Raw genomic sequence first — 19,893 nt, 5'->3', positions numbered from 1 at the left:
TTACGAGTTAATACTCTCCTTCCATGGACTGAGATCAAAGACAGGGATGTCACCACATTTAGTGTAACCAGACTTTCTGGGGGCATACAGGAAGGGCTGGGCTGGTACATCAGTGATGCCAGTGTTGTCACAGATGATACGTGCAAGAGAGGTGTTCTTCAGGGAGTCCCTCTGGCCCGCAGTGAAAACGCCATTGTTCTCCCACCAAAGTCTGCAATTGGCAGTTCATGTTTAAAAGTGTGGCTAACACAACTATCTGCACGTCTTTATTTCAATCAATAATGCATTTTTAGCACTTACCGGTCTCCCGTGCGGATCCGCTGGAACTGAGTGGCAATCAGGCAGGCAAACAAAGGTCCCACTCTTCCTCCACGGACAAACGGCTCAGCCACTCCTCCCAGCCACACATCGATGTTGTCAGCTCTCCCGTAGAGTTTCAGCAGATTATTGGCCAGGTCCTTACTTTTCAGCACTTTTGCCAGCGCTTTATTAGTTCTTGGCTGCGACAGCCCACAGAATTTACGCCATTGGTTGTATCCTAAAAAGGGCATACAGTGTAAATATGTTGAGATATTTTAAGAGTGTGGTCTGTAGGTCCTGCAAAATCATAGACATGTAAGTAAAATTGACTCTAGATATAACAAAATACACAAGTATGAAGACTAAATAACTACCAGAGAGTCCATGGTCTCTTCCTCTCTGCATGTTGAGGGCAGCCAGATCCAGTGCCAACTCACTGGAGAATTTAAACAGCCTGTCCCTCAGTTCATCCGTCATCATGTGATCCTGTGTGTTCAGCTTGGCCTGACGACCCACCAGGCCCCTGATGAGGGGGTCCAGACCACCTGAGGAACACAAGGGACAGGAACATTTAAAATGTAGGCTATTGCTACTGAGAATCATGACCCCATGCACTCTGCAACTCATTGTAGTTTTTAACAAATATAATAATAATGCAATAATACTACTATAAGAATAGTAATAATAATTAAAAAACAAATATGAAGAAAAACTAGAAGAAGAAGCATCATTTATGTAGCACCTTTAACAGAAGGCTGCACACCGGTGCGTAACAACAGAAACAAATCAATAACACAGGTATTTAAGGAGCAGAAACAATATAATAATGCAACCCTAAAGAGACACAAAATTAGATAATATAAGTTATAAAGCAAGTTGGAAATTAAGATATGAAAACCATATATAATGTATGTAAAACATAAATAAAATAAGAACAATGCTGTTGGAAAAAGGTGGAATTCATTAAAATCAAGATCATGAATACATTTTGAGCTTTTTCTTAAAACTCAACAGATGTTGCTTGTCTTCTTTGTGATGGGAGTTTGTTCCAAACATTTGGTGAATATTCACCATAGACTTATTATCTTTTGGTACATTGAGCAAGCCAGCGCCACAATTTAAGGGAACGGGTTGTATAAAGAGAGGTATAAAGGTGCTAAACTATTTAAAGCCTTAAAGACAAGTACAAAAGAATGTAATCAATCCCCAATGTTACAGGTAGCCAATGTAACAACACTAGCATTTCAAACAAGTTACAGACTACCAATGTTTCATTTGGGAAATCGAACTGTACCATGCTGGAGGAGTCCAATTGAACACTGAGAAAATGAGTAGAGGCTGGACTGAGTTGGAAAGATGCATTTTACAATATCTAATACATCCTAACATAAACTGTCCAAAACCTCCTTAAAGAAATAGTGGGAGTTAAACGACAGGATAAGGATTTTACGGAGTTACCCTTCACTCATTTTGCAAAAAATAATTCCGATTTCAGGATCTAACAATCAAACTGTTTGGATTGTCAACATTAGGTCCAAACTTGCTCGGATATTAATAATCCTTTTTAATGATTTTAACTCCTTACAGGACTGCCACTTTCACTGACAATCATAGAGAAATATGCCGGCCTCACCCAGTGTAACACTTTGCTACATACGCATATGGATTTTAGGAGGATCTCTGGGTGGATTGTTTGCTTCTCCTCCACATTCGCTCAGCTCTATGGCACTCTTAAGATGTATTTGGTCATTCTTCCTTGGCATTTATATAATCTATGATTTTCAGAGGCCATTGAAATATTTTCAATTTACTTAATCATGTTATGATTTCAGAGATTTAATGAATCAATGTAGTTTCCTCAGATGGGGGGCTTTGAGAAATTAAAGTTTGTATATGGACTCAAGAGTCTTTTATTAGAGCGCTCTGTGTCTGTGTGCTTTGTGTTCAATAGGCAGGGTGCATATACCTGCATGTAACTTGTACAGGATACAATGCTCCAACACCAGTATTATTGGAATAAGCCTCCAGCCATCAGTGGCAGCAAAGACTGCAGAGCAGAGCTCAGAATATGTAAGAAAATATACACCCCGTATTGCAGGGGTTCTCAACCTTTCCTTGGCCCACTTCAGATTGTTAAGAACATATCAGAGAATCCCAAATCATGAGAAAAATATTCTTCTCTACCATCACTGCATGTCATTACAAACCCAAATATATTGTATTCAGGGTTTCAACAAACAATCAATTTTGTGTCAATGGATCTAGGAAAAGGTTTGTCTTGACCTGATGATGAGCCGTGATTTCCGTGGTGACACTCAAACCTATCTGGTCTTTTATTGTATGCTTTGTTTGTAATACTATGTTTTTATTTAGGGTCCTCGTGACGACTTCGTCGTAGAGGAACCTATTGTTTTTCGTGGAATTATTCTTATTTTCCTTGGGTATTAAAAGAATTCTCTATAGCGCCCCCTTGTGGCAAAAAGCCCACGTTTTTTGCTAACAATGACCGATTGACTTGAAATTTGGTACACATGTCCAATTGGACCTGCTCTACAAAAAAGTCAATGGTGACCATAGAATGCGCCTACTTAGATTTTCCGCCATTTTGAATTTTGTAAAAAAACATTTCCATTTCCTCCTAAACACTGGGTCCCATCTTTACGAAAACTTCTGTAGTTCATTATTGGTTCAATGTCATCAAAATGTATCAAAAGCTTGTTGATATCTCGCAATTTTTTGCGTTTTTTTGCGTTTTTTTAACATTTTTGGGCGTTGTAAAACAGCGAACTCCTCCTAGAGCTTAAACCCGATTCATTCCAAAATCAGGCTGTGTTATCTAGAGACCTTAGCAATGAAAAGTTATAAAATGATTTTAAAAATATAAAACTGAGTAGGGTGCAACTTCAAAAAAACACAATTCGCCATGAAAATGTAAGTTGATTTAACTCGGCCATACATTATCTAATCTGCTCCATATTTCTCCTATGTCATGACATACTGACCCTGAAGACATCCATATGATAATTTTGCATTCTAGTCATAGCGCCACCTAGTAGCAACATTAAGTTACATGTTTTCTACTGTTATACCCTTCTCCTCACAGATTAATCAGATCCCTCTCAGAATATGTCAGAATAGACTTAAGACCTTGAAAATGCTTCACTGTGAAGATTGTATGGATTTGTTGAAGGGCGGTGAGTTGGAGCATCGGCGAAGTCTGATCCTTCGCCGTGACCGAATAAACCAATGTAACATGCTCGAAACATAAATAAACTTAGGACACACATTTAAAGTCAAAGATGTAGTTACCTGATACAATTTTAATGCTTCAGAATGGCAATATGGCTCGATAGCGCCCCCTACAAATATTATTTTTTTTCATATGCCTACCTACATTTATGAAACGTTGTAGGCATATGTAAAACATGTAAATTGAAAAGAAAGTCTCCTGGAACCATGCCCTAAACGGTCGCGGAAAGTCAGTTTGTATGATTTTTACATTAATTCTTGTGTATTTCATGCCACTATATGTTACTGAACTCCTGATGAAGGGAAATTATCAGATCACCTTCAAATGTATTATGTTGATGCGTGTTGTCTCGGGCCATACAGTGGATACAGCAAGTGGTGGACTGTTTGCAGTATAGTATCATTTCCAGCATCGCTCCATGCAGGAAAAAACGGCTAACTCACAGACGCTTACCCCGACGGTTGCAAACATTCCCGGGCTGCTTGAGCCGCCGTCCAGCCAGTACCCCCGACGTGGAGGAGGAACGAGGATCCGCACATCGCTGCTTGCAGCTTTAATTCTTTTTGAATTTAGATATATAAATAAAATAATTCGAAACAAATTAACCATTTGGCACTACCTTCACTGGCCCCTAGATGGCCATCTTTGACCCACTAATGGGCCCCGGCCAAGTGGTTGAGAATAGTTGCCTAATTTCACATAAAGATAAATAATTTGCAATACACTGGAATAAGCTATACATTCTCTACTGACAGTTGGTAATTTCATATTTTCAATGAAGGTGAATAGACTTTGGTATTACCTTCAAAGACGACCCTCCACGGTGTAAAGAAGGCTTTGTGCAGCATCGGGCTGGGGAAATCAGGGTGATCCTGGCACTGCTCATTAAGACGAAACATGAAAGGCTGAACCATAAGGTGAGCGAATCGGTAGGCAGCTGTGGCAAACACATTGGCGATTGAGGGGTCCACGTTTTCATCATAACCAGGGTAGGTGGACAGATGACTGGCTATGAAGTCTGGACCAACAATGTGAAGTAAGTAGTCTCTGAAAGTGAGAACCTAAAAGACAGAAAATACATTCAGTTGATTGAACACATTGGGTGAAGACATTCCAATATTTCTGTAATCCATGCGGCTAAACCTGTCTCTAACCTGTGAATATCCTCCCATGATTTTACGTGCTTCTTGATAGAGTCTCTCTCCGTTCCAGTGAGGGTTGAGGTCTGCCAGAGCACGGACCAGGCGGTTGTGCTCACGCAGGAACAGTGTGTGTAAAGCGGTCAGGCCAATGTGCTCATTGGACCGCTCGTCACCTTTAAAGTCAGATAAAATGAGGACAAAAGAACGGTCAGCCCTGTGCAATGCTTGTGATGGACTTAACACGTTTTGTATTGGTTCATCAGTGTTGGTGCACCCACTCACCAGCCACAAAGCAAGGCACCTCCTGTGCCTTACTGTCATTAGTAATGCGGGCTCGGGTGGCACACATGTTGGTAACCATGGTGGAGAAGGGGAGGAGCTCACGGCTGCTGTCAGTGAACTGTGTGTTGACTCTCAGCAGGCCCTTATCTGAGGTGAGGTCTCGTAGGAAACGAGCTTTGGTGTCCTCTGAACCGTACACCTGACCTACATCAAGGAAAGCCGTGAGACTGTTGATCTGTTGACGGACGGTGCTCGCTCCAAACGTGTGGCCAAAGTTGCCAGAACCACAAGTTGCTGCTGAGCGGAAGAAGGGGATGCAACTCTGAGATTTTTTGCCAAAGCGAGGGTCTTTCTTGGGAATCTGTTGAGATGATAAGAATCAGTTAACATTGTGTGTGTGTGAGTGTGTGTCTTTGTGTGTGTGTGTGTGTGTGTGTATTTGTTTGGTGTGTGTGTGTGTGTCAGGTGTATTCATGTCTTTTTTTGTGTAATGCAGCAAATATTAACCTCGATGGGGAAGCAGGGCTCTGTCCGGTCACAGCTCTGGTCACAGTCAATCCCATTATTGAACGAGCGAATCACAGGAGAGTGAGGAGTGAAGGTCAGGTCATGATCCGTCCACTGGCCGAACATTGTGACCATGTGAGTGTAGAGTGGGTCGCTCTCCACATCAGAGTTTACTGTACGCACAATTCTGTTGGACACCTCTCTGACCTGAGAACAGCATGTGGGCAATGAGCACATTGGTGAAAAGGACATTTTCAACTGCCAGTGTTGTTTTCTCATAGTGAGTGAAGATGATATTCTGAAGTATGTTACCAAGGGAAGAAGATGTTTGTTGATTTTGCGTTTAGGGTCCCAGCCTTTGGGCAGAGAGATTCCATCCTCATACTCATTAGGGAGCCAGCGGGTGAAAGGTGTGTTGGAGGCTCCCCAGCGGGTGTTAAGTCTAGACAAGAAACAAGTCAGAATATTTCTTCGTTTCACACATAGATGCACAGCGAGTACCAGTGATTCACAATTATATCTGTAGTTGTACTCCCATTTTTAACATCTTTATTTCAGATAGGCAAACAGATTAAGTAGTCAATTAGCTGTGGACATATTTGTAACTTCAGTTCTTTTCCCCCATCAATCGTAAAATTGCCTCACTTGTTGTTGCAGACGCTGCTTGCAGTGCGAAATTTATTTAAATCGGGAATAGTCTTGCAAGAAGTGGGACGATGCCTGGGAGAGCAGCCGGTCAAGGAAGCAATGACCTCCAGGTCCTCCTCAGAGATCAGATCTTATGGACAAGACAGAGACAAGAAATGAGCAACTCAGCTGCAACCGATCTTTGCAAGACATTTCTGTGAAGCTGTAAAGGATAAACACCTGTGGCATTGATGGAGCGTTTTTCACGTCTTTCCAAAGACCTCTTGATGAGTTTAATGGTATTATCCATATAGTCAGCATTACGCACAGCATTACGGGTTTGCCCAACAGGCTGCTTCACCAACCGCAGAATGTCTGACGGACTCACTGCATTCCTCCTCACGCGCTCAACGCACCTGTATTGTGTGGAGACATCAGATCTATGAGTTATTGCTTCTGGCGCCTTACAACTTCCAGTTGAATGTATTGTACACTTCCATGTTGTGCCTGTGTTCAGTCACAATGGCTTCAATAGCAATTTAATACACGTGTGTTGAACAACTTTATGTTTCAATCAAAGTAGGAAAAAATGTGTTTAGCAGGCTACTCACACTCTCCTGGAGTACTCGTAGGCCGAATCTACTGTGGCCTTGGCTTCCATCACAGCCCTTTCAATGGCACTCCTGCTCAAATGGGATTCTGAAAGCATAAAATACATTTTGTTTCATATACTTTCTTTTTTATACTTAATGATGATGTTTTTGGCCAGTTTTTTTCTGAGATGATCATTTTTCATCCATGCCACACAGTTAGATCATTTTACTAAATATATATTGTCTCACAATAAACCATGAACTCAAATGTTTCAAACGTTTAATACAAAAATAAGAGAGTAAAATGTAATAGGAATCAACCAAGTAATGAATGCATTTAAAGCTATAGCTATTCTCAGTAAGATGATAGAGGTATTACTCACCGGCATCCACCTGGCATTGCACGCTCAGGTAAAGAACTGCAGCCAGTAGGCACAGAAAGTGGTTCATCTTTGCAAACAAGACTAATGTTCTCCAGTCGGTAAAGCACAGGTCAAATCACTTAAACTAATAGAATTGTTACAAATTTTGTTCTAAAACAAATATAATCCAATCTAATGCATCTAAATGCCCATAGAATATTTACTGGACATATTAAGTCAAATTAAAAAGAATGTGGAAGGGTTAAAAATAAAAGTAAAGTAACCTTGGATAAGCACAAAGTTGTGTACTCTTATTTGGAGATGGAGCTCCTTTTATACTCTCGATGGACGTGTGTCATTCACCGCCCTTGTTTGTCATGAATGTTTCTCAGACAATTACTTTTTTTTCTTCTTCTTCCTAGTTCCGCATTTGCAGCATAATGCCTTTGTGCCATTTACGGTAAATGAAACAATGAGGAAAACAAGAATGATCTGCTACAATTAGGTGTAATTAGGTGTCTTAAAAACAGCCACAGCCGATCCATCCACCTGTAAACATTAGTCTTTTTTAATGTTTGAATTGGATTTCACCACTTTCAAATTGAACCATATGACATCTCAAATTAATAATTTGTGTGACTTATGATTGATGGTAAGCCATAATGCTACATCCTCAAGGAGACAGTATTTTAAAACGATAGATAATTATCAATGTGACAGGTAGCACCGGGGAAGTCCGGGCTGGTTTTTCCCGTGAGGGCTTTCTAATACAGTTCTGGCCTTTTTGGCATCAACTATATGGCTCCGTTTGATATGCTCTAAAACTATTTTGGACTTAAATAACTTTGTGTAGATATTTGTGTACAATTATTTTATATGCGGTTTGATGGCCCATGGCAATTCAACAATAACCACATTTTCAAGCTGTATGCAGGATGTGGGCCTTTTAAATTCTTGTCCACAAGGAAGTTCAGTGAACCTTCAATGAATGGTGAAAAACAAACTGTATCACAATAACTAAATCTACAGAACTGAAGTAGTACAAATGAAGTAATAATATAAAAGAAACCACGGTTAATTAGTCAGACACTCATGTATGTTGTCTGTGATTATAAGGTGTGTTTGAGAAACATTTTGTGGCAATTATCCATATTAACGAATGATTATATCCTTTGAAAATTAAGCAGACACACACCTAACAAATCAAATTGTACCTCAAGAACTATGTTGCCAAAACAAAACAAAGGTCCTTGTTGCAGTCATCTAAACTAAGTGCACCTAGTGTCCTAAATATGTGTATAGATTCTTTCAAGAAAAATACCACAGTGAAAGATTTCATTAAAACATGCTTGGTTTTGATCACATTGTTGGATGCTGGTGGTTTTTGAAGACCTTTAAAAGGTGCAGTGTGTTGTATTTGGCAACATTTAGCGATCAGGTTTCAGATTGCAACTAAACAAACTTTTCCCATGTGACACAAGCGCCGGAATAATACGACGATGGCTGCCCTGAAAATGAGTGAATATGCAACCCAGTGTCACTCTCAGCGGCTGGTCAGTGCCCCTCGGTGTTTGATGCCAATGCTCCAGACTTTCAACTGACTACAATGTAAAACCCAACTGCGTCATTATTAGACGATCAGAGCAACTGCGCACTTTAAAGAACAAGATAATCGACAGAGGGCTGGTGGGAGGGGAGCAAGAAGAGTCAAACAAACACAGGACACTTGTCCAGGAGACCACTGTTAATGTCGTTGGTGTGAAATTTAAAGTAAACGTTGACATTGTGACGGTTCTGTAGCCTGTCTACTGTCTCCTGCACCCAGCAGGTAACTGGAGGCGTGGAAAGCCCTACTTGGAAGCACCTGGGCCCGGTGCTCTTTAAGAATAAAGACTCCGCCTTTGAGACAGCCCTTTCTCTCTCTCTCTCTCTCTCTCTCTCTCTCTCTCTCTCTCTCTCTCTCTCTTGGCATTGTTCGTGTGTGGCCAGCCAGGCAACAGCAACTTATCACTTGTACCCGTTCCGTTCCCGATTGTTCTGTGTTCTGTGTTGTATAATTTCCCCTATGTTTTGCTTTAATCTCTGCGTCTCCTTCTCATTTGTCATGACGTCAGAGCCGGGTCGTAACAGACATTCGTCACAGGAGTTGTTGGTTACATGAGTCATTGTTGTCTGGTGAGCCGTCCTCCCGCCTTGGCCCTGCTGATGCGCCATGGCCCCCACTGAGGACCCCCCCCCCCCCTCCTCTCTACCTCCTTCTGTTTCATGGATTGGAGTTCCATTCATATATTGTCATATTCATGTAATGTGTTTATGTAACTTTGTAATGCTGTTCATTCTGTACACATGACATCTATTGCATCTGTCCATCCGGGGAGAGGGATCCTCCTCTGTTGCTCTCCTGAAGGTTTCTTCCCTTTTTTCCCTGTCAAAGGTTATTTTTGGGGAGTTTTTCCTGATCCGATGTGAGGTCCTGGGACAGGGATGTCGTATGTGTACAGATTGTAAAGCCCTCTGAGGCAAATTTGTAATTTGTGATGTTGGGCTATACAAAATGAACTGAATTGAATTGAATTGAATTGTTGTCTTTGGTGCCCCTGAGTACGTTCAGAGCTCAGATAAGAACTATGAAGGGAAAGCTGCTTTTTATATATCAAATGTTGTTTACATGCAGTTCTTTGGAGTGGTAAGTATTAATTTGTTGGTTAAAGTTATTATCAACTAACTATCAGTTTATTCATATATATGGTGACAACAAACTAAACTGCAAACACTGCTAATACATTTTATATAAGTAAAATTACATAAATTATGCTTTCTAAACACACAAATCTGTAGTTTAAAGCACCGGTAAATGAAATGTCTAATAACTCAAACGATGACACTCCGCACGATCAGATAAGTGGATCAACGTATTGTGATTTGACTTGCACATATGATTATTATTATTATTATATGTTTTTCTTTTTTACATGGTGTTTATTTAAACATGGTTCATACCAGCGTAATTGAAGGGCTGGGCTGGGACATCGTGTATCTCTGGGGAAATCTCAAAGTCTTTGTGTAGATACTCATGTACCTTTGTGTCATAAAATGTTTGGTTGCTCATGACAATTCAACATTTGATGAACCAAATGTCCAAGCTGTATGGAGGATAAAGGCTACCGGGTGAACTTTTAAATTATTCTCCACAAGTAAGTTCAATGAAGTCAGGGACCTTCCATAAATAGTGAAACAACTAAATGTTTCACAATAACAAAATCCACAGAAGGAAAGTTATATAAATAGAGTAAAGTAAAATAAACAACGGTAAATTAGGCAGACACTTCCGTATATTGTCTGTGGTTATAAGTTGGGGTTGGACAATAATTGGAAGCAATCATACCTGAGGAAAACCAAAAGACAATAGATTGTTGGCTGCAGGGTGTGTGTGATATTAAAGCGTAAAGATATGCTGTTAAATGAAGCACTTTTGTGAGCATCAGACAAAAGACTCAATGGCAAAAATCACGCAAGAATAAAGTGAAGTAGAAAAATCCAAAAGTTTACTGAGAGCTTTGAGTAACAAAGGACAAAACAGCGAAAGAGTCACGCTGCATACAAAGCTCACTAAGAATGAGGCAAAACAAAGAAGCAGGCTACTTAGTAATCCATAAACAGGCTGAGGTAAATTGCAAGGTACAAACAAATGCTGGCACGCTAGTCTTGTACAACAAACTAAGAGGAAGCATGGGCAAGTGAATACAAAATAAGACGGAAATTAAATGATTAAAAGAGTCTATACCAGACATCACATCACCTAACATCTCATATTGTAACAATTCAATTCTAGTGTTGTCACAGATGATACGTGCAAGAGAGGTGTCCTTCAGGGAGTCCCTCTGGCCCACAGTGATAACGCCATTGTTCTCCCACCAAAGTCTGCAATTGGCAGTTCATGTTTAACCTTTTAAACCCCACGGCCGATTTACACATTATAGTTAGACTGTGTAAAACCTTACAATAAACATGTTATACATCAAATTAAACAAGAGAACGTGGGCTACAATAAGAAGTAAGCCATTTCCACACAACTCAAACACCAACTGAAAGAATTATTAAAATATCATAATCATTATTTTGTCAGGAGTCAGCCCACTCAAGCACGTTTTCGGAACTAGCAACCCGTAGCTCGGTGCTATCAGAAAAAGCCAGATAGCAAAGAGCAAGAGGACTCCACACAGGTTCTAAACATCTTCAGAAAAACCTTCTGTACCAAAGCATCACCGAGATATGAGCCAAAGAACACAGCAACATGAATTGCTTTAGCGCTTACAGTCACAAATGTTGCTTATCTTTGGCTTTTTTTTGAAAAAAATATTTTTTCTTCTAATCAACAAAAACTGCTATATTTCGATGTATTGAACACCATAAGTAATATACAAGTCAAATATATGGTTTCTGTTGAGACAAAATGGTGTAATTCTCCAATTTTGCCATTATTCAGGTTTCTAAAAGACTGCAAATCCCATAATGCACCACCGGCAGGCCAGTGCAGGCTGCTAATTACTTTAAGTTGGAACACCTGCAATTGGAAGGGCTCTCATTGAATCTCTCAGGAAACATTTCAGCAGAGAGAGAGGCAAGGAGGATTCAACTTATGGTGCAACCAAAGAAGCCACTGGTACTGTAACAAGATTTTTATTGTGATGTGCTTTCTTGTTTGAATTCATTTGTTGGATTGAAATTGTTTAAAGTTTACTTACATTTTTGTATAACTTTTGCTTTTTGTGTTTTGAAGGTTTTCAAACTGATGAACCAACCAGCCAAAAACTAAACAAATAAATATTGAGCTGTTTTGGAAAGAGTTGTCCCGTGCGTCCTTTGGGGTTCATGTAACAGGCCATTTCAAGTTGGGCAAAAGTTGAAGCAACCACGTATGAACTTGACAGTTTGGTACATGAGAAAATTAAAAATGCCCATTTTGCCTAATTAATCTGTACTAAAACCCCTCTAACTTTGTTCTGCTTTACTTTTTCAAAGTCAAACTTTGCAGAGACTGGTCCCATATTGTGCTATGATATCTGTGTTTTTTTTCCTTCCAAGAGATAATCATCCTGAAAGTGCCTTTTTTTTTTTCTTGGCCAACCTGGAAATTCAACTTTTGCTGTCTTTCATCTTTATTTACTCTTAACCAGTAACAAATCTAATAATATTTACACATCTGAACAAAAGCACACATGGTTTGCCTTTATAACACCACCATTATTCAAATAGCCTTTGTGGTTGCAGAGATACACCCTTTTTAGTTTGGGTATATTATTTCGAGCAGAAACCTATAAAAATAAGTCGGTGTTTGAAAGGTTAAAAGTGTGGCTAACAACTATCTGTACATCTTTAGTACATGTCAGTAAATAAAGCATTTTATGTAAAAATGTAACAATTCAAAGAGACTTTACAGGCATGAACGCTTCAAGAACAATGATGCATCAAATTTGGTATCAAAATACAAGTTGCAGTTGGTAAACTCATCTAAACCAAGTGCACTGCTGTCTGACCAACATAAAGTGTCCTGAATATGTGTATACATTTAGCGGTCAGGTTGCAGATTGCAACTAAACAAACACCAAAAACACACACTAATTTAGTGCCAATCATGTCACACTTAAGGTGATGTAAATTGTTAACTCTTAGGATGAACACAATTATATTATAAATATTTATTTTTGTAAAAAAAACACCTTGTAAAGTTAATTATTTAGAAATGATCAAACAGGTTGCATTTATTGGTCAGGAATGAAAATCAACATTTGAAAGAGAAGAAAAAAAATCTAAGAAAATATCACATTTCAACTAATCGCCAGCACTCCAGCAGAATAATATCCAGCAGAAATGTGATGTATGAATTGCCCTTAGATTTAAATAAAACATGTAAATTACAAAGAAAAAGATTTTATTCCACATGACAAAGCAAGCAACAATTCTAATTCAAACAATACACAAGGTTTGGAGCATTATAGTTTTGTGACTAATGTTTTAAGTAGTCAGCAGAAGTGTGAAGAACACAGAAAAAACAGATGCCCTGAGATGTAGCCGTCTTCAGTCAGACCGCTTACGAGTTAATACTCTCCTTCCATGGACTGAGATCAAAGTCAGGGATGTCACCACATTTAGTGTAACCAGACTTTCTGGGGGCATACAGGAAGGGCTGGGCTGGTACATCAGTGATGCCAGTGTTGTCACAGATGATACGTGCAAGAGAGGTGTCCTTCAGGGAGTCCCTCTGGCCCGCAGTGAAAACGCCATTGTTCTCCCACCAAAGTCTGCAATTGGCAGTTCATGTTTAAAAGTGTGGCTAACACAACTATCTGCACGTCTTTATTTCAATCAATAATGCATTTTTAGCACTTACCGGTCTCCCGTGCGGGTCCGCTGGAACTGAGTGGCAATCAGGCAGGCAAACAAAGGTCCCACTCTTCCTCCACGGACAAACGGCTCAGCCACTCCTCCCAGCCACACATCGATGTTGTCAGCTCTCCCATAGAGATTCAGCAGTTTTTCAGCCAGGTCATTACTTTTCAGCACTTTTGACAGCTCTTTCTTATTTCTTGGCTGCGACAGCCCACAGAACTTACGCCATTTGTTATAGCCTGAAAAAGGGGTACAAAGGGTGAAAATATAGCATATTTTAAGATAAAGTATGATTAGTAATACTTGCAAAGTTGCAGTTAAAATTCTAGAGATACAAGAAAATAAATAGAAAGACTCAATGAGCGTTATACCAGGGAGTCCATGGTCTCTTCCTCTCTGCATGTTGAGGGCAGCCAGATCCAGTGCCAACTCACTAGTGAATTTAAACAGCCTGTCCCTCAGTTCATCCGTCATCATTTGATCATGTGTGTTCATCTTGGCCTGACGACCCACCAGGCCCCTGATGAGGGGGTCCAGACCACCTGAGGAACACAAGGGACAGGAACATTTAAAATGTAGGCTATTGCTACTGAGAATCATGACCTCGCTCATCTGCGCCAGTCGGGTCGCTCGGCCGAAAACGCAGGGCCGCCGGTCGGACGTTTTACCGTTTGTCACGTAACGCTGATTTTCTTTCGCCAGTAGGTGGAGCTTCTACTATGAGTGAAAATAGGCTTGTCAATATCCTCAGGCCGTGACTTTTATCAAAGATGACAAGTTTGTGGCAGATTCAAGCAAGTCCAGTTGAGCCAGTAGGTGGCGCTGTGACAATGTGAACATATACATGCGTCATGTGTCTCTACGTGAAGTCTAGACCACCTCATGTAAATTAAATGTAAAAATTAGCCCTGGCTTGGATATGAACACGTATCTCTGGGTCATAGGGCAAACGCTTATCATGTTGAGCTACTGATCAGATGTAAAAACTTGACCGTTTTACCGACTAAGAAGATAACATTGCTGTCTAAATAGAATACATTATGGTCTAAAACTTTTTATTTTATTTTTTAGTAGGTGTTCTTATGACAAATTCGAATGTTTCTTCATGTAAATGTCTTCAGGCCTTGACTGGCATCATGCATGATTCTTTTTGGAAGGATTGGATCAGTTAAAGCAACAGTCTATAACATAACAAAACACAGAAAGTGGGTGACATAATGTCAAGTTATGTGAAAAGTCAAAATTGTTCTAACTATTCATATTTAAGGCCTTCAGATCATCCTTTAAAAAAAGATTGAAGTCGATCGGATAAGTTTTGAGGGAGGACACTGTAAATGTATAATGGCGAGAAATGACAACAACAAGCGAAAAACTCCCAAAACGGCAAAATTCAGTGAATTATTGTAGCGCCCCCTAGTGTTCAAATCGCACAAGATTATTTTTGCAGGTTACAGGATGCAATGTGCACATATACTGCAAGTTTCGAGGGATTAGTCCCAATAGTGTTGAAGTTATGAGCATTGAAAAACAAGATTACGCCCCTAAGAGGTTCATTGGTCCATATGTCCTTAGCACAATGAGATATCAAAGAGCTTTTAACAAGATTACATGATACAACATTTCTACATGTTTTGGAGCTATACTGACTTTTTAGTTTCAACAAACGATCAATTTTGTGTCAATGGATCTAGGAAAAGGTTTGTCTTGACCTGATGATGCGTCGTGATTTCTGTGGTGACATTCAAACCTATCTGGTCTTTTATTTTATGCTTTGTTTGATTTACTATGTTTTTAATTATTTTTGAATTTTTGAGCACATCTTTCCAAATTAGCATAGCGTTTTTTTAATCTAACCATTTGGCATTACCTTCACTGGCCACTAGATGGCAATCTTTGACCCACTAATGGGCCCCCGGCCAAGTGGTTGGGGATAGTTGCCTTATTTCACATTAAGGGAAATAATTTGCAATACACTGGAATAAGCTATACATTCTCTACTGACAGTTGGTAATTTCATATTTTCAATAAAGGTGAATAGACCTTGGTATTACCTTCAAAGACGACCCTCCACGGTGTAAAGAAGGCTTTGTGCAGCAACGGGCTGGGGAACTCAGGGTGATCCTGGTACTGCTCATTAAGACGAAACATGAAAGGCTGAACCATAAGGTGAGCGAATCGGTAGGCAGCTGTGGCAAACACATTGGACATCGAGGGGTCCACGTGTTCATCATAGCCAGGGTAGGTGGACAGATGACTGGCTATGAAGTCTGGACCAACAATGGGAAGTAAGTAGTCTCTGAAAGTGAGAACCTAAAAGACAGAAAATACATTCAGTTGATTGAACACATTGGGTGAAGACATTCCAATATTTCTGTAATCCATGCGGCTAAACCTGTTTCTAACCTGTGAATGTCCTCCCATGATTTTACGTGCTTCTTGATAGAGTCTCTCTCCGTTCCAGTGAGGGTTGAGGTCTGCCAGAGCACGGACCAGGCGGTTGTGCTCACGAAGGAACAGTGTGTGTAAAGCGGTCAGGCCAATGTGCTCATTGGACCGCTCGTCACCTTTAAAGTCAGATAAAATGAGGACAAAAGAACGGTCAGCCCTGTGCAATGCTTGTGATGGACTTAACACGTTTTGTATTGGTTCATCAGTGTTGGTGCACCCACTCACCAGCCACAAAGCAAGGCACCTCCTGTGCCTTACTGTCATTAGTAATGCGGGCTCGGGTGGCACACATGTTGGTAACCATGGTGGAGAAGGGGAGGAGCTCACGGCTGCTGTCAGTGAACTGTTTGTTAACTCTCAGCAGGCCCTTATCTGAGGTGAGGTCTCGTAGGAAACGAGCTTTGGTGTCCTCTGAACCGTACACCTGACCTACATCAAGGAAAGCCGTGAGACTGTTGATCTGTTGACGGACGGTGCTCGCTCCAAACGTGTGGCCAAAGTTGCCAGAACCACAAGTTGCTGCTGAGCGGAAGAAGGGGATGCAACTCCCAGATTGGTTGCCAAAGCGAGGGTCTTTCTTGGGAATCTGTTGAGATGATAAGAATCAGTTAACATTGTGTGTGTGTGTGAGTGTGTGTCTTTGTGTGTGTGTGTGTGTGTGCATTTGTTTGGTGTGTGTGTGTGTGTCAGGTGTATTCATGTCTTTTTTTGTGTAATGCAGCAAATATTAACCTCGATGGGGAAGCAGGGCTCTGTCCGGTCACAGCTCTGGTCACAGTCAATCCCATTATTGAACGAGCGAATCACAGGAGAGTGAGGAGTGAAGGTCAGGTCATGATCCGTCCACTGGCCGAACATTGTGACCATGTGAGTGTAGAGTGGGTCGCTCTCCACATCAGAGTTTGCTGTACGCAAAATTCTGTTGGACACCTCTCTGACCTGAGAACAGCATGTGAGCAATGAGCACATTGGTGAAAAGGATTTTTTCGACTGCCAGTGTTGTTTTCTCATAGTGAGTGAAGATGATATTCTGAAGTACGTTACCAAGGGAAGAAGATGTTTGTTGATTTTGCGTTTAGGGTCCCAGCCTTTGGGCAGAGAGATTCCATCCTCATACTCATTAGGGAGCCAGCGGGTGAAAGGTGTGTTGGAGGCTCCCCAGAGGGTGTTAAGTCTAGACAAGAAACAAATGAATCCCTTATTATAATGTGTTAATCTTCTCGTTTTTGACAAGAAAAAAGTCAGAATATTTCTTCGTTTTCACACATAGGTGCACAGCGAGTACCAGTGATTGACAAACCTGCAGTTGTACTCCCATTTTTAACATCTTTATTTCAGATAGGCAAACAGATTAAGTAGTCAATTAGCTGTGGACATATTTGTAACTTCTGTTCTTTTTCTTCCCCCATCAATCGTAAAATTGCCTCACCTGTTGTTGCAGACGTTGCTTGCAGTGCGAAATTTATTTAAATCGGGAATAGTCTTGCAAGAAGTTGAACGATGTTTGGGAGAGCAGCCGGTCAGGGCAGCAATGACCTGCAGATTCTCCTCAGAAATCAGATCTTATTAACAGAGACAAGAAATGAGCAACTCAGCTGCAACCGATCTTTGCAAGACATTTCTGTGAAGCTGTAAAGGATAAACACCTGTGGCATTGATGGAGCGTTTTTCACGTCTTTCCAAAGACCTCTTGATGAGTTTAATGGTATTATCCATATAGTCAGCAGCACGCACAGCATTACGGGTTTGCCCAACAGGCTGCTTCACCAACCGCAGAATGTCTGACGGACTCACTGCATTCCTCCTCACGCGCTCAACGCTCCTGTATTGTGTGGAGACATCAGATCTATGAGTTATTGCTTCTGGCGCCTTACAACTTCCAGTTGAATGTATTGTACACTTCCATGCTGTGCCTGTGGTTTTTCTATCACTGCATAACTTATGTAGCAGTTCAGTAGGTTTGTACACTCACACTCTTCTGGAGTACTCATAAGCTGAGTCCACCATGGTCTTGGCTTCAATAACAGCTTTTTCAATGACATTTCTCCTCAAACGTGGTTCTGAAAGCACACAACATCTTTTAGTTAGTCAACTCTGCTTTCTTACAAACCAGTCACCTTTCACTTTATTTTCTCTTTCTTTCTTAACCATAGAACACTAACGTTGGGGGATTGTGGTCATGTTTCATTGTGTTGCTGCTGTCTGAGTTGCGTGGGTCGAAGGTAGGAGTGTTCTCATCACAGTTGTCAGTGATGCGGGGAGACTGTGCCTTCACCGGAGAAGGCTCACATGCCCCAGGAACGGGTGGACCGAAGAACAAGTTCCCAGCTCAAATTTTGTTTTTTGTTTGAGGGATTTTTCGTTGACGATTCCCCATTTTTTCCCATATTTTAGAGCCTTTTTATAATTTTATGATACCTTTTTTTTCATTTTCTGAGACATTTTATAGGGAAAAACAAAAGAGTACTTAAATCTGTCACGTATTGTTGTACTTTAATATATTTTTATAAGAAGTATTTTTTATCGGGTGTATTATATTGGGTAAAATATACCCAACGTTAATTATGGTGTTACTAACTATTAGTTAGTGTTCTAAGGATAATATTGATTCTTTTATGGATTACTGATGCTAATTTGCAGGTTTCTTTCATGTATAATTACAGCAAAGCACTGGGAGGAGGAGGTGTATTTTAAACACATTTATATTGACTGTATTTCATTTCATTTCATTTGATAGAGGTTTTACTCACCAGCATTCACGTTGTTTTTCGAACACAGGTAAAGAGCGATCACGCACAAAACCCCCCTCATCTCTGAAAAAGATGAACATGGTCCCGTTATATACACACTAATCAACTAATAATACTAATTATACAAGAGGGCATGGTTGCCTGAAAGCAAATTACATCTGCCAGTTGCAAGTGTGAATAAACCCAATAAGAAAGTTAAAATGTCAGACAAGAAGCTTGACCGGTACCTGTTATATTTTAGATGTCCAACTTTCTCCAGTTGCAGTTTGGAGTTGGTGTCTGTATTTATAGGTTCACAAGTTCTGAAGCTGGAGACTCCCCTTTGCCACACCTAAGTAATCTTTGTTTGAGATGTTTCCAGAAAAGATGATGTGGTTTAACAGGAAACTAAAGAAACTTGCGAAATAATGTCAGCCGGGCAGGATTTAAGCTGTACTTTTAGCAGGTTTTAGATCTTTTATCACCAAACAGTTTGAACAGCCTACTCAAGGATGTGAAGGTGGCTGAAAATTACGTTTTAAACCTATAACGTTATCGATTGAGTTTTTCTTCAGATGTTCTAATGTTTTTTTAACGATGTTTAATTTAATAATTTAATAATAGATCTTTGGGTTATATGGCTACTTATCTATGAAATCATCTCTCACTATAAGTAATATTATAAGATTCTAAATCGTCTTACATTATTTTGCAGGCATTGGCAAAATAAAAATGTCCCTCTTTTACTGCTATAAAATGTCGCCAACGGACACATTAAAATACAAAACAACAACAATGTTTTCATAAAGATATTATTCTTGAATGACAATGACTGAACTCAAGCTTAATTTGAGTGACTGTTACGTGTCAGTGTTGGGTTTTCTTCCCCTTAAGGTGTCAGTCTTCAATGTGCAGGCCCATCCTGCTGCACCCTGGTTCCTGAAGGCGAGCTGGCCAAGCAGCAGAGTGGGCCCCATTTAAAAATCTTATAACTCAGCTCATTAAACATGCTCATTAAATAAATGCATTCAGTGTAATACCTTGTTGTACCGCCATGATTGTGAATTATGTAATGGATCTCTGTTACTGGATGTATATAAGAGTGGAATAATAGTGAGACGTTGACTGCAGATGCTCATCGCACCAACACATGTAGAGAGACTGAATGTGGTTTTATTCAAATGTTAATCGCGGCGACACCTCGATGGGAAGACAAAGAGACGACTACAATCAAGCCAGCCTCCACTTCGAAAAACACAGTCA

The 19,893-nt window shown here is 40.3% G+C and overlaps 2 protein-coding genes across 2 annotated transcripts; both read right to left on the bottom strand.

The window, feature by feature from the left end:
• Positions 1–5,607, bottom strand: LOC117735934 (eosinophil peroxidase-like). Its single transcript, XM_034540853.1, has 7 exons — positions 5,482–5,607; positions 4,975–5,335; positions 4,705–4,865; positions 4,353–4,611; positions 675–845; positions 301–538; positions 1–211 (listed from the first exon to the last, which is right to left on the bottom strand). The coding sequence occupies exons 1-7, from the start codon at positions 5,605–5,607 to the stop codon at positions 1–3; spliced, it is 1,527 nt and encodes a 508-aa protein (XP_034396744.1).
• A 7,189-nt stretch (positions 5,608–12,796) lies between these two features.
• LOC117736365 (eosinophil peroxidase-like) lies at positions 12,797–18,949 on the bottom strand. The gene is made up of 13 exons (XM_034541663.1): positions 18,879–18,949; positions 18,652–18,714; positions 17,874–17,961; positions 17,548–17,723; positions 17,331–17,463; positions 16,946–17,075; positions 16,634–16,840; positions 16,127–16,487; positions 15,857–16,017; positions 15,505–15,763; positions 13,825–13,995; positions 13,455–13,692; positions 12,797–13,365 (listed from the first exon to the last, which is right to left on the bottom strand). The coding sequence occupies exons 2-13, from the start codon at positions 18,710–18,712 to the stop codon at positions 13,155–13,157; spliced, it is 2,196 nt and encodes a 731-aa protein (XP_034397554.1). The 5' UTR covers positions 18,713–18,714; positions 18,879–18,949; the 3' UTR covers positions 12,797–13,154.
• Between the last annotated feature and the right edge of the window lie 944 nt (positions 18,950–19,893).

Source organism: Cyclopterus lumpus, chromosome 9, assembly GCF_009769545.1.
Source record: "Cyclopterus lumpus isolate fCycLum1 chromosome 9, fCycLum1.pri, whole genome shotgun sequence".
NCBI classification, from domain to species: Eukaryota; Metazoa; Chordata; class Actinopteri; order Perciformes; family Cyclopteridae; genus Cyclopterus; species Cyclopterus lumpus.
The sequence above is the reverse complement of the archived record's forward strand: the minus strand, read 5'-3'. Positions and strand labels throughout refer to the sequence as shown.